This window comes from Lissotriton helveticus, chromosome 2_1 (genome assembly GCF_964261635.1).
Source record: "Lissotriton helveticus chromosome 2_1, aLisHel1.1, whole genome shotgun sequence".
NCBI lineage: Eukaryota > Metazoa > Chordata > Amphibia > Caudata > Salamandridae > Lissotriton > Lissotriton helveticus.
Window position 1 is genome coordinate 1,278,782,766 of NC_136059.1, and position 14,931 is coordinate 1,278,797,696.

At 41.5% G+C, this 14,931-nt stretch overlaps 1 protein-coding gene across 1 annotated transcript in view; it reads right to left on the reverse strand.

Moving 5' to 3' along the window:
• Nucleotides 1-13,127: 13,127 nt before the first annotated feature.
• Nucleotides 13,128-14,931, reverse strand: part of LOC144818624 (PDZ and LIM domain protein 5-like) — a 323,750-nt gene continuing 321,946 nt past the window's right edge. The window contains exon 8 of the mRNA XM_078676225.1: nt 13,128-14,707. Coding sequence (XP_078532351.1) covers nt 14,614-14,707 — 94 coding nt within the window. The 3' untranslated portion in view covers nt 13,128-14,613. The remainder of the gene's footprint in view (nt 14,708-14,931) is intronic.

Sequence of the window (14,931 nt, forward strand, 5' to 3'; positions counted from 1 at the left end):
TTTTTTTCGGGAGACCTGGGGGCACGCTGGGTGGGTGGAAATTTGTTGATCCACGCAGATTCCAGAACTTTCCACCACAGAAATGTGAGGAAAATGTGTTTTTTTGGTCAAATTTTTATGTTTGAAAGGGATTCTGGGTAACAAAACCTGGGGGTAGGCAGACGAGTCACCCCATCCTGAATTGCCCTGGGTGTCTAGTTTTCTAAAATGTATAGGGTTGCTAGGTTTCCCTAGGTGCTGGCAGAGCTATGGCGCAAAAACAAAAGGTAGTCTTTTTGTCCGAATCGTGCTAAATTTCACTGGGAAATTGAGGTGCGACCATGCTGCGTTTTGCACTGTTTCATGTCGCAGCCACTATGCCTACCCACGCAAGTGAGGTACCATTTTTTTCGGGAGACCTGGGGGCACGCTGGGTGGGTGGAAATTTGTTGATCCACGCAGATTCCAGAACTTTCCACCACAGAAATGTGAGGAAAATGTGTTTTTTTGGTCAAATATTTATGTTTGCAAGGGATTCTGGGTAACACAACCTGGGGGTAGGCAGACGAGTCACCCCATCCTGAATTGCCCTGGGTGTCTAGTTTTCAAAAATGTATAGGTGTGCTAGGTTTTCCTAGGTGCTGGTTGAGCTACGGCTCAAAAACAAAAGGTAGTCTCTTTGTCCAAAGAGCTTAAGATTTCACTGGGAAATTGAGGAGCGACCACGTTGCATTTTGTGCCGTTTCCCGTCGTAGGCACAAGGCCGACCCACACAAGTGAGGTCCCATTTTTTTCGGGAGACCTGGGGGCACGCTGGGTGGGTGGAAATTTGTTGATCCACGCAGATTCCAGAACTTTCCACCACAGAAATGTGAGGAAAATGTGTTTTTTTTTGTCAAAATCTGAGCTTTGCAAGGGATTCTGGGTAACAAAACCTGGTGGTAGGCAGTCGAGTCATCCCATCCTGAATTCCCCTGGGTGTCTACTTTTCAAAAATGTATAGGTTTTCTAGGTTTCCCTAGGTGCCGGAAGAACTAGGGTGCAAAAACTACAGGTAGGCACTTTGCCAAAAAAGGGTCAATTTGTAACTGCAAAATTTAGGTGTGACCACGTTGCATTTTGCGCCGTTTCCTGTCGCAGGCACAAGGCCGACCCACACAAGTGAGGTACCGTTTTTATCGGGACACTTGGGGTAATTCAGATTTGTAAATCAACTGTTATTACCAATTGAGCTTTCTTGCATTTCTCCCTTTGAATGAAAGATATTGTGTAGAAAAAAAAACTTTATGAAAAATGACCAATAATTCTCATGCTAGTATGAGTATTCCCAACTTTGAAAATGTGCAATTATATACTGTTTCTGAACTCTATAATTTGTACCCAATTCATACATACATAGGTGTCTTTCATACAGATTATTCCATGTGTACATTTTCCAAGACAAAGTGCACTATACCCAGTAAATGAAAAAATACCATTGCAAGTTGCTGCTCAGTTTTTGGATCTGGGTTCGTCGGGTTCTTGGTGAAACTACAAGTCCCATATATCCCCACAACCAGGACGGTCTAACGGATGTAACGGTATATTGCTTTCCAAGAGCTGTCAAAATTAGAGAAAGTTATAGGTGAAAACGTTGAGACAAAAGGCTGTTGTTTTCAACAAATTTTCAAATATTCCAATATCTAACTGTTAGTTTCTATAACGAAACCTTCATGGATTTAGACAAATGACCCCTTTCTGAATTCAGAATTTTGTCTATTTTTCGAAAATGTAAAGCTTTCCAGGATCCATTATTGCTTTCAAACTCATTTCTACCATTAACTGGAAGGAGGTGGAAAGCTCTAAAAATAGCAAAAATAGGCTATGTCCCAGAAAAATGCCAAAACTGAGTGAAAAATTTCGGTTCTCTGACAAAACACTGTCATTCCCTAAAAGCTGAGAAAATTGAGAATTCAGCCCCACAAACCCTTTTTTGATACCATTTTCAGGGAAAAAGCCAGAGGCTTTCATTTGCAGCCCGTTTTTCCCATTTTTCTGAAAAAAACAAAAAAAACACTATATTTTGGTTAATTTCTGGGACCCCTCCAAGGGAATCCACAAACCCTGGGCGCCTTTAGAATCCCCATGATGTTGGAAGAAAAGGACGCAAATTTGGCGCGGATCCCTTATGTGGTCAAAAAGTTACAAGGGCCTAAGCGCGCACTACCCCAAAACACCAAAAAAAGCCTTAGCACAGGAGGGGGAAAAGGCCTAGCAGCGAAGGGGTTAATAGGCAATTTGAGTATTGTATGTTCCACATTTCAGAGTTCCCCCTTCGTGGTTGTTCTAGAATAGTTGACTAAGGCTCTTCTCTTCCTGTGGCAATTGTTATCCCTCAGTTCTCTAATATTTCATGATTGGTCAAGATTATTTCTTCAATGTTCCAGTTAGCCCACACCATCTCAGTGGACTTTCTATCTTTATTTAAGCTCGGGTCCAACAATCATACAGATAACTGATTGTTTGATGATATGGGATTCAGGCCTGGTAGAGAATTGATCATTTTAAATGTTTTCCCTGTTCTGCCATGACGGCTGCTGGATAAATACCTTGGAAGGAAAAGGATGGTGTTCATTCTGACTTTTCCAAGAGTGACTAGAGCTTGGGTATTCTGCTGCTCCTTCATATGGTTTGGTGTGTTTTAGTTATTTGTTCTTTCTCAGGAAATATCCTGGTCCATGTGATTACATTCTCCTGGACCGGGAACTTCCAATATTCGCCGTGGCTAATTTTTATTTTGTGTCAGAATTAACTACTTTTGGGCTTCGCACATTCATATGTTCAATTAACTGGGTTTGTCGACCTTGCCTTCTGTGGGCAGCCCAGATTCTTTAAAATTATTTGCAATTAAGTGTGAACATTAAGGCATAGTAGTCTCCTGGACCCAGAAATCCATACTAATATTATTAAGAGAGAGCCCAAACCTTTGAGGCGGGTAATCTCAGTAACCACAGCACCAATCACAACACCCGATACAGCGTTGGAAAGGGCAGTTGCAGCAGAAGGACACAGGCTATGCAGACGGGCCACCATATACATTTTGTTTTTATTGTTTTTATTAACTTTTCAAGAAACAGTGGTGTTCATCACAATCATACAGTACAAGACATACAATTGTACCGTAGGACACCATATACATTTAAAAGGTAAAAGAACCGTGCCAGCAAAGTAGTCCCTTGTGGGCGTGTCTCCGTTGTGCTGGGGGCGTGACTAACGCTGGGGGCGTGTGGGCTGTGGGCGTGACAAACGCTGGGGGCGTGTGTCTGCCCTTCATGCCATGTGAGTCGTACATACAAGCGCCAATTACGTTGCTGCGCAGCATCAAGGGGCACGCTGGGGGCGTGACACGCTGGGGGCGTGTGTCCGGCCTTCATGCCATGTGAACGCAATTGCGCCGCATCAAGGGGCACGCTGGGGGCGTGAGAATCGCTGGGGGCATGTGCTATGTTCCGCCCTTCATGCCATGTGGGTCGTATATTAATCAGAAGATCGTCTGATGTGGCCATGTGCTGGGGGCATGCTGGGGGCATGACAAACGCGTTCAGCTGGAGGCCTGGTAAGTAACATTACTGCAGCCTCTCCTGCGCGCTGTTACTGATCTCTCTCATTCAACGAAATTAGACGCGCCTGTTACCATCAATCAGGGCTCTAGCCGGGCTCAGGCGGAGGATCAGTACACTAATTACACACGCCTGATAACATCAACCAAGGCTGCAGCTGGGCCTCAAGTGGGGGAACACACGCCTGCTAACATCAAACAGGCCTGCATCTGGGCCTCAAGCGGGGGAACACGCAAATGAGCGTGTCTGCGGGGACAATTACTGCAGCCTCTCCTACTCGCTGTCACTGAATTCTCTCATTAAACGGATTTACCCGCGGCTGATAACTCTCTCATTCAACGACATTACACACGCCTGCTAACATCAACCAGGGCTGTAGCCGGGCTCAGGCGGCGGATCACTACACCAATTACACGCGCCTGCTAACATCAACCAGGGCTGCAGATGGCCCTTCTCAGTCCCTATTCTAATGAAACAAAAAATGTTGTATACCGCGAGATTTTAAAATAAATTGCCCTTGCCAAATACACACATTACACACATTCTATTTCATACCCGGACAATGTCGGGACGGGCTGCTAGTACTTCATAAACTGGTTGAAGAACTCAACTCCTCACAGCGGTCAGGAAATACACTCTTACACGTTCAAATGAATCCGTGTGGCTGAGTGGTCCTCGTCTTCTAGAAAACGGTCTCCCTCATAAATACCGGAATTTGCAGGGAGTGGAATTGTATGTGCATGTGTACTTTTATCTGGGTGCATGTACTGACTACGCCTGGCTACGTCGGCATATGTGATGTGTGTGACAATGTGTTTGGGAATGAAAACAAGTGTGTTTATTATCTTGCTGTGTGTGATTGATGTTATGGGCTTGATTATGTTCTGTGCACCTGCCTGTGTGTTCCAACTGTGTGTATGTAACCTGTGTTTGTGTGCCAGTGTGTGAGCGTATTTGGCTATGATGTTGTATGTCAAGTGGCATTCTTGTAGTGTCCAGCAGTTTTGCAAGAGTCAAGTGCACTATTCTTTCTGAATACCCTCCGCTCTGAAAAGTGTTGACCAGGGATTTTTGGAGCCCTGTCCCTGCTTGTGTTTACAGATATCCATCTTGTTGCTCCTCCTCTTCAGTGTTTTGGGATATTGTCATGGTATTTTGTGAATGATCATAAGAGCTAATTTGGATTACAGCAATGTCTTACTGCAGAGAGTACAAGTGATCAGAGTATCTGGCACTATGCATTGGTACTCTAGTTCCTCTGAGAGCATGCATACTTCCATTCCTAAGGCAATTGCACAGGGTACCCGTTTCAGCGCCAATCTCATATACAAATTTCTACAGGACTCACATGCTGCCTATAGAACCGCTCCTGATTTTATTTAACTGAAATTAAAGATCCGTGCTCCAGGCATTTCAGAGCAATGTAAGGCCTTACTTCTAGGGCCGAAACGTGTAAGGAATTTTGCTGTTCATTTCACAGTTGTGAAAAGGGTCACTTTACCTGCAAGTACCAGGATCACATGGTCTCTCGTACACAAGTGAAATGTTTTATTTTCGTAAGTAGTCTCCTCCTCTTCTGGCAGGGCATGATAGCTTTCTGGACTTCACTGCTTAACAAGCAGATTAAATATGGATGGACCTAGGTTTCATGAACCAAATATTGTCTAGTACTCAGTGACGTTTGAACGTATCTGTGAAGTGCATGGCTCTCAGTCATGGTAGACTGATCTGGAATGAGGAAGCATTTAATTCAAGAAGTAACGAGTCCATAGCTCTACTATCCTAATAGTCGTATCAGAAATTTAAGGGAATGCTAACAAAGCAAATGCAAAGAGATGATGGACGGGGCGCCAAAACTTTTCCAGACACTCACCCCCAATCACTATTAGATCTGGGTTGAATCCATCATCATTCTTTAGCTCACTTTGCCAGCCCAGTTATCACCTGCAATGCTTTACTCGGCTTTCATGTTGTCCGTTTCTGCAGTATACAACCCAATGGTGGTGTTAAACCGCAGTGCAGGCTGCAAACCCATGGTGTGGCAAACAATGCAACAGAACCTATTAGCCAGCCTACAAAATCCCAACACATCGTCACATGTGATTCTGTCACACTGTCAATTATCAAGATTTGAGACCCAAACAGTAAGAATCAGCATCACTTTGAAACTTCACATTTGGATACAAAAATCTACCAAGAATAGGGCCCAACATCCAGAACTTTGCAGGTCTTCACCAGGTCTCCATATATTTCAGCCACTGTTCAAAGCATTCGACTGCAACATGCTTGTTCACCAGTATACCATGGACCACAGTTTCTATTTGGGCTGAAAGTCTCTTCAATACCTTCCAACAGAGGATAGTATACTTTTATACCTCTCAAAAAGTGTACATTTATGGCTTAATTATTTATGTTAGCATGCTGAACGTGGATTAGCGATGGCACTATGTATAACAAATACGGATTGAGGTTTCACATACATGTATATGAAAATCTTTTTAAGTTAAAAATGAGTAGTCAAGTGGTGTCAGCATTAGGGGTGTGAGATTTTCTCAGTGGTAGGACATTCCGATACACGTGACTGTTAATGTCAAACACCCCAGCAGTTACCTGAAGTCTTCGAGTATGGTCTGACTTTCCCTAATGGAAACAAGGACACAGTGGACTTAACTTTTGCTTTATGGTTCACAGCCAGCTCAATACTATGTAATAAAAACTTTTCCTTTTACTTGTAAGAATGATAAAACGAATACAATAAAAATCATGACTTCATTAAATAATTGTTCCCAGTCACAAGTAATAAAAGAGATGTCTATAAAAGGTTTGGAGTGTTAGGTCACCTGCTCTATTTCCGAAGAACAGAGTATAGTGGTCTGGCATCATGCAAGGTAGACAACACAAATGTTTGTATTTATTGCATTGTTATTTAATACACCAAATCCCTGTAACATTAACAATTCCGAGAAGCTGTGCAGGAGGCGGGTGAGGTGGAAATAAAATGGTCTATGGGATATTCTAAGTAACTGTTACATCTAGATCCAATAGATCACAGGATGGCTTCATTCACTTGCAGACCACTGTATTAAACATGCAAATCAAAATTAAAAATAATTTCGTTTTAATTTTGGATAGTTCTAGTTGCAAGAGTACACATGTTGGAGTAACAAATGTAGGTTGAGCGGGAGTAGCAGATGGAATTCTAGAGTCTGGAAGTCATCAGCCAGTAACGTATGAGCTGTGCATTCTCCATGCTCAACAATGTTACGGGACAATAAGTGTTAAAATATGTACCAAACTTGACAAATAAATAAGGAGTCATTTTATTCTGAAATATCCAGGTTTGTATAAACTCAGTATTAAAATAACACCTAGTCGATTTGTTTCGCTTTAACGACAATAAAGACCACTTGTGGAAAGGTGCCATTTTTTGGGTCCCATTTTGGAATCAAGAGTTTCACTACACCTGCAAGGTATGTAAAAAGAACAAAGCTAATCTCAGAAGGAAATTCTGCTAGGGCCTACATGTGCAATCACATAAATCTATGTTAATAGTTAACATATGTAATATATAGTAGAAATCTCCTGAAACTGAGAGAGAACTGAAAATACCAAATTTTGCTTTCAAATTCGGTCCAAATCAATGTCAGAGGCATCCTGGTTTGAAATACAAGCAGAGGGAAGTGAAGGCCAACCTACCAATAATAGACAACCTTCTACTCTGCAAGGGAATGTTACCAAATAATAACTAGAACCTTAGTCAGAGGCTAATGCATTGAGAGACTAATACTAAGCTCTATAGAACTGGGGAAAAGTAGTATTAATTTATTTAGAATACATTATAACCACCAAACATATAACATTTCTCAATGTTGGCCTTTGAATATAGCGTTGTGGAAATTCTTAGTGCGCCCAGATTTGCAGTTACCTCTATCTGTTGGTTTGGACCAGTCAGTAATGTCAGAGTTAAACAGTTATTGAAATAAACAACTTAAGTTGGCAACAGTGACATTTCAATTAGTCTGAATTTTCTAATCCCTGAAAAGAACCTTATAAATTGGAAAGGTTGTGCTTACTCTGAGAGGTTAATCAAAGCCCTAGATGCAAATACAGCCTTCAAGTGTGACAGCCATTTTAGAACTACCGAATTTACTAGTTACTTAATATTCCTTTGTAAAATAAGTACACAAACCAATTTGAATTCAGCACATACACAAAGTGTGCAACCATGCCCATTGTGTTCCAATAAACTGCAGGAGTACATTCCCATACCCGGGTGTATTATATTTTATATAACAGAGAGTAGCACACTCATAGAGGCATTCAAAGCATCTACATTAAAAGTATTTAGGTGCAGAGCCTTGACAATGACAGCACTCCTATCCAAGCTTCACCAGTACTGGATTCACAGCAGGCTTCCACTTTGGATTTTGCACTTAGATTATTCTGCTTTTTAATGTGTTACACTTTGGGACAACTTTTTCTATTTTAGTGGAATTAGCTCTACACTTTTACACACCATTTTACTGGATATCTGCAACATTTAAAAAAAAAGTTATACTAAAGTGTATTTGAACATGCTTCCCAGGTAAGGGCCACAGACTGAGAGCCATCACATTGGGTCTCCAGCGATCATTGAACAGTACCGTGTGGTTTTAGCACACACAGCTGCTCCTCGGAATTCCTCAACAGCAGGAAAGGGGGATAGCCAGCATAGTATGGAAATACATCACATTAATTTGCAGACATCTAAAATTAATTGACAACTCTTTTCAAGCATGTCCGAATGCTCGGTTTGCTTACCGGTAATCTTCATTACCCCAATTTTTTCTTCCTCGTCCCAGTACCTACTTGATGAGTGGATGTGACCCTTCACTAATACTGCTCATTACTTTCCACCAAGCCCATAGCAAAGAGTCTTATTAAGGAAAGCCGGACAGGAGAGAGGTTTGTAAGTACTGGGGCGCGGAAGAAAGAATCAGAGTAATGAGGATTACCCATAGATAATCCAAGCATTACCTCCCCATCTCCCTCCTTGTCCCAGTGCTTAGTTGATGAGATGTGCCCAAGCTAACACTCCCCTTCATCATCCAAAGGAATGCACCCGGAGAAACACCAAAAAGGGCTAGAAGAATTCTTATTAATATTCAAGGCTTGCTCCTTATGTACCCATCTCATACACCTGAAAGGGAGCAACTAATCAAACTAACATAGATCCACAAAATAACTTTTAGCCTCAAATGTCAATTCAGAAGAAAGGGTAACCTGCAACCTATTGTGTAAAATAAATATATAAGGTGAGGTCCATGTTGTCGCCCAGCAAATCCCTCATACGGAAACCCCTCCCCTCTTAGCCCGGGACGTTCCGCTATTGCGCAAGAGGAATGAGTTTTTATTGTGTCCAGGATCCCTTTAACCACAAGCCTGGTAGACTGAGGATGTAACTGATCCAGATCATTGTGCCACAGAAGAAGGGGATAGGACTTTTCTCACTCTATTCTTTTTTTCTTTTGATGACAGGGAAGAAGAAATTTGAGAAAAGAGTATCTGAGACCCTATATACTGCCACTCTTTGAAGATAGGTGGAACTAGCCTGTTTCAGGACCATGAGGCTAATCGATAAGGAGACATTGCATGTCTGTGAAGGTAAGAAAGGGAAAACAATCTCCCAACACCAATGGAAAACAGAATCAACTTGAAGAACAATGTTTGGATCAAGAGACTAGACTATGCGCTCTTCAGAAAAATAAAAGATAAAGGTACTGAGAAGCCAGAACACCTAATCCACCCAACTGCCCAGGCAGATAAGAAAGTATCACATTAGAAACTCCTGAGAGGAGAAACCATTCCAGATGAGGACTACAATGGTTCAAATGGGGTCCTTGCAAGAGAAGACAGGGCCGGGAAATATCTCATGTAAAGAGGAATATGACCACAAGGCCCCACAATGGCAAATAAGCTTAACAGTGCAGACAAAAAAGACTCAGCAGAGGACAACTCATTCATAGGAAAATTAAATGCTTTTATTGTTTAGCTCTGCAATTTGAGGGTGGTCACAGGAACCTTCCTAAAATGTTCAAAGTTCTCCTGTAAGAACTTAAGTTTGCGCTGGCGAGAAAAACTCTGTCGGCACAAAGGGTCAAAAGAGGCCAGTAATGACTATAAGCCTTTCTAGATTCTTTTTTTATTGAAACCTACACCAAATTGGAAAACAAAAAGAGAAGAACTTGTATTGAAGAATTCCCCTGTCTGACCCCAGAACAACAGCCCTAGGGTGCTCAGTAGTACAAGAAGCTACATTAAAAGAGCAGGGAACAATCGAAGAATCTATTCCAGATATAATGTAAATCTCTTCAGGAGTAGAAACGCAGTCTCCTGATCTAAAATTGGTCGAACCAAAATCATTACCACTGACTACATTTAAAGATTTCAACAAACAAATGATGGACGGAATGCTGACAATGCAAACATTCTCCACCAGTCAAAAGATCTGGGTTAAATCCATCGTTCTTTTGCCCACTACGCCACCCCAGTTTGGACCCAGCCATACGCAAATCAGTTTTGACCCTGCCCTCATGGGAACAGTCCAGACTGAACTGCCAGACCAGGTCCTCCCTGGACCGCAAACAAGCATCCGGGGACCGGTTTCAGGGTATGTCACCCTTCATCAGCCAGGCTAGCTTGAATCCAGTGGCAGAGTGAGCAATGGACCCACGTCTAGGCATACCCATCCCACATAGGGCGGAAAGTGTTACAGTAAACAAATGATGGACGGAATGCTGACAATGCAAACATTCTCCCCCAGTCAAAAGATCTGGGTTAAATCCATCTTTCTTTTGCCCACTACGCCACCCCAGTTTGGACCCAGCCATATGCAAATCAGTCTTGACCCTGTGCCCCATGGGAACAGTCCAGATCGAACTGCCTGGCCAGGGAGGACTTGCTAAGACCCGGTGGATCAATGGAATAAGGGAAACCCATAAAGAAGACCCTCAGGCCAACGGTTGATCAGGACAGCCACAGAATTCACACACAAGCGGCACCTCTGTGGCTGCAGTAGTGGCCGGCGCTTAAGAGTCTACGGTATTAATTAACAAACTGTGCCTAATCAGCTGAGGAATCAAAAAAGTGGCGCATGTGCAGCTGCAGTATTAGTGCCTGGGCAACCGCAGTATCAATAAACAAACGGTGCCTGAACTGTCGCAGAACTAACAGACAAACAGCACCAATGCAGCCACATTATCAAAAAACAAACAGTGGCTGTACTGTGTAGATATTACCAAACAACTTCAAGTCAGCACACTTTGCACTACCAACAAATAAGGAATACTTGCCAAATAAAAAAGAATAGACGCACAGAATGCTCCAACTCAAATGAACTCCCCCAAATGACAGATAAGCTACCATAAAGGAATGAGCAGATGAGTAAACTCTAACCAACCAAGCTTTTTGTGAGAGAGAAATTAATGTAACTTTTCCTACCCTGACAGAAGAAATCAATAGGAGGGCCCAAGCACCTCCTAGAAACGAAGGAGTTGCCCCTGTGAATTCCTCACGGCCCTTAGGAAGTGACAAAGGCACAAAAAAAGAACAGGAAGTACTTGTAGGAGGGAGGGGTTTTATGGGTGGATCCAATGCTAGAAATAGAAAACCGCTTTAGAAAGTGGTGAGCAGTAATGGTGAATGGGCACATTCACTTGTCAAGTAAGTACTGCGGGGAAGAGGGAGATGAGGAGGTAATGAATGTTTCAAATGTAGCCTTCAAAAGAAAGACACACTGCAGTATAACAGTAGACTTTACGTATCATACACACACACAAACTGCAGCAATTCATTTGATGGAGTAGATTTGAGCTACGCTACCTAAAATGGAATGTACCGATTGTAGCTGTTCTGCTTATGAGTATATATATATATATATATATATATATATATATATATATATATATATATATATATATATACATACACACATTCCGACACTTCACTCCTTTTCCTTTACCGCAGGATTGTGACCACTCACAAAATAGTTACATTTTGCTTTTTTTCTTTACATTTTCATCCATTACATTAGTGTCACAGTTGTAAAATGCTACATATATCATTCTAGATTATGTATATGTGTATTGTTTTTTTTAAAATAACATTACATAGCTGAACTGCTAACAACAAAAATTGCATAGGTCATGATGTAAACCTTTTAGATTAATAAGTGCATTCGAAGTTTTGCACATATGCGAAAATAAATGATTGTAAGTTGTTTTTCTTACTGTATTATTCTTCATGTTCATTTTAATTTTTCACCGCTTTAAATTGTTTCACTAAGCTCTAGCAATCCGTCTCCATTTTAGACTGCGAGTTGGAATAGGTTGCTTTCCAATATTAAATTATTGAAATAGATGTGTGTGCATGTAGCACTCTATATACAAATGGATTATTAATACACCCCAAGACTAGAAGAACCTTTTGATTTGGTGAATTGCAATTCATTAAATCAATAAGTTGTTTGATTGTACACTTTGTCAATTGTTTTTTCTCAGTCTGTGCCTGATTTGGAGTTTTAGAGGGCAGTGGAACTCATTACAGTGGGAGAAGTACCAGCCGGAGAGTCTGTCAGCAATATCTAACTCTCTCTGCATGCAAGGATGGGCACATGGCAAAGTAATTTAACACACTCGTACAAACTTTTGAGGAGTAATACCTACCATCTAGGAGCAATATCAGCTGATTGCAGTGGTTAATGTGTGCCAGCACTTACCACCAGCACTCATTTTATAGAACCTGGCATTAGTCAGATGTTGCCCAAAGTGTGACAAATTACCGCATTCACCACCTTCACTGTGTAGTGTGTCAGCTCCGCTCAGTCTACGGCCTGTGCTGTAGTCACACAAAGTTTTTTTTGTAAGCGGAATTAACACACTAGGCTGTGACGGTGGTGAATGCAGTCAGTCATTTGTCATGCTCAGTGCTCAAATCACAGACCACTTTTATTTCTATTTGTTAAAATTTTTTTAAATAGGCTCATCGCTGATATCTTGACAAATTAAGCACTGGCGGGCAGTCAGGATAGGAGGTGGTGGGATGAGGGAAAGTCAATTGCTTTTAAAAAACAATGAATACAGACTCATCCTTTGTCTCACACACCACACTAACTACCACAGAACCACCAACCCTCCATCCTTTTGAGGACCGAGTTCGAGCCTCTGAATTTTCTAATCCTGCAGCAGAATTTCTAAAGTAAACGTTGTGGTGTGACCTATTGCTTAGCACAGTTGTGGAAGCAAATAAATCCAGATCTTGGCTCCCTACTACACCAGGCGTTAGTTTGCCAACCATTGGTTAACATGATTCCTGATCTGTATATGCAGCAGGCTTAAATGTTGTACCAGTCAATTTCCCCATGAGTTACCTCTCATGGCAGTGATACCAAAATATTTCCAACAAATCTGCAAAGCATTTGAAATAAGAGATGTGGCATTGACCGACTGCCGATAAAATGGTCACTGTGAAAAGAAGAGAAGGCTAAAAGAAGAGAGAAAGCCAAGCAAATAGTACAACTCAAACAAACCTTTATTCAAAACTTAAACAAATGTTAATTAATGTATCCATAATATATATAATACAATATATTACATGGCTCAATGCTATTTATTTCAAAAGCTGAAAACTTTTAAAAAAAACTAATACAATTAAATGAGTGCCTTCTGCTTCCAGTCAATAATTCACATGCAGCTAATACTTTATTCCACCCATCATTACCATTCACTGCATGTCCATTTTAATTGAAGGCCTTATGATCATTTAAAGGGTATCTAACCTTTTGCAAATGCACAGTTTTGTCCATTTAGTTTCAACTAAGTGCCTTAAATGTATGGTTGTTTTATTGCATTTTTTCCTTGAATGTGACATTGTTGGACCCAATATTTCCCACAAAAATGGTTCTTCGGGAGGCAAGGGCAGCTTTCTCCCGCAGTGAAAAGGAAAACGTGCTGTATGGAGTTTACACTCTGAATTCAAGGGGGACATTCTCATCTGGCTTGACTATTTGTAACCATAAGAATTTACAAACGCAAGGCTTACTGGGACAAAATACAAAACTGCACAAGGCTTGATTCCCTAGAGAGGAAACAATATCATGAGTGGAGTGCATTGAATGAATAAACAATACATCAGAGGATTCAAAATATCAAAACAAAACAATTTTTATTCACACCAAAGTGGCAATATTAACTTTAAAAGCCTCAGGGGACTTTCTCAGGTTCGTCTATCTGAAAACCACACTAGTGACCTGAGAAAGGTGACAGCCCGGGCCGTCTGTAAACAAAACGTGTATACATTTATGTCATCTGCTAAAACTTCATATGTTTCTATGCATGCAAGGAACTCTCTCGCATTGCGGCACTGAACCCCTAAGCAACTAGACTTTCTTTGCTACATCCATTCTAGCTTCTCAAAATGGAGGCACCCTTGAGCCACGCCTGCAGGAGTAAAATCTGTGCACAGTCTTCGTCCGACTTACAACAGGGACCCATCTCGTTCAGGCCTCCATTTATGCAGGTGGCTAACTTGTACGGCTTCATGCTCTGTGCCCTGCAGGCACAACCACTCCCATTAAAACGCAAAGCAAAGTAGTGGTTTCTTATTAAAATAAAAAAGTGCAGCGCTTGAGGTGTACACAACATAATGGCAAAAACTTGGCAAAACCCACAAAAAGCAAGGTCACAAATCTCTCCTGGTTTTTTTGTCTCGTGTATTTAATCATGCTCTGATCTGCTGCACCTGCTGTTCAACTACTCACACAACAGCACAAACCACACAATACAAGAAACACGAAGTTTATCGAGTTTTTTTTTAGGATGGCACTTGTTTTTAGCTTATCAAAGCGGTCTGTGAGCTAAAGTGTCTTCCTACACAAAGCAGCAGGACATTGTTAGAAAAGCAAAGAAGTGTGGGGCTCTCTGCAAAGCAAAATACACAACGTGCAAGGAAGTAAAAGAGGCACAACAGTTAGAACAATTTGTCTTGAACTGTGAAGGTTTCACTGCACGTTAAGAGTACGTGCTGAAACGCCGTGGTGCCAGTCACGCAATTTCGTGTACTTTGGGCTAATGACACGAGTGGGAGGCTTTTCACTGTGGAAAGAGAGAGTGAACAAAAAAAGAGAAAAACAGATGATTTAGTTCTATTTACGTGTGTGTCCTCAGATCAAGCCATGCAGTTTCCATGCAAAAGCTACAGGCTCCATTCTACCATACCAAACCATCCAGGTCAACCTCATGTTGGGATGCTTTGAACAGCAACAAAAAAAGTATTTTGCAACCACAAAAACAAACTGAGAAGCCACTTTCAAAACCAC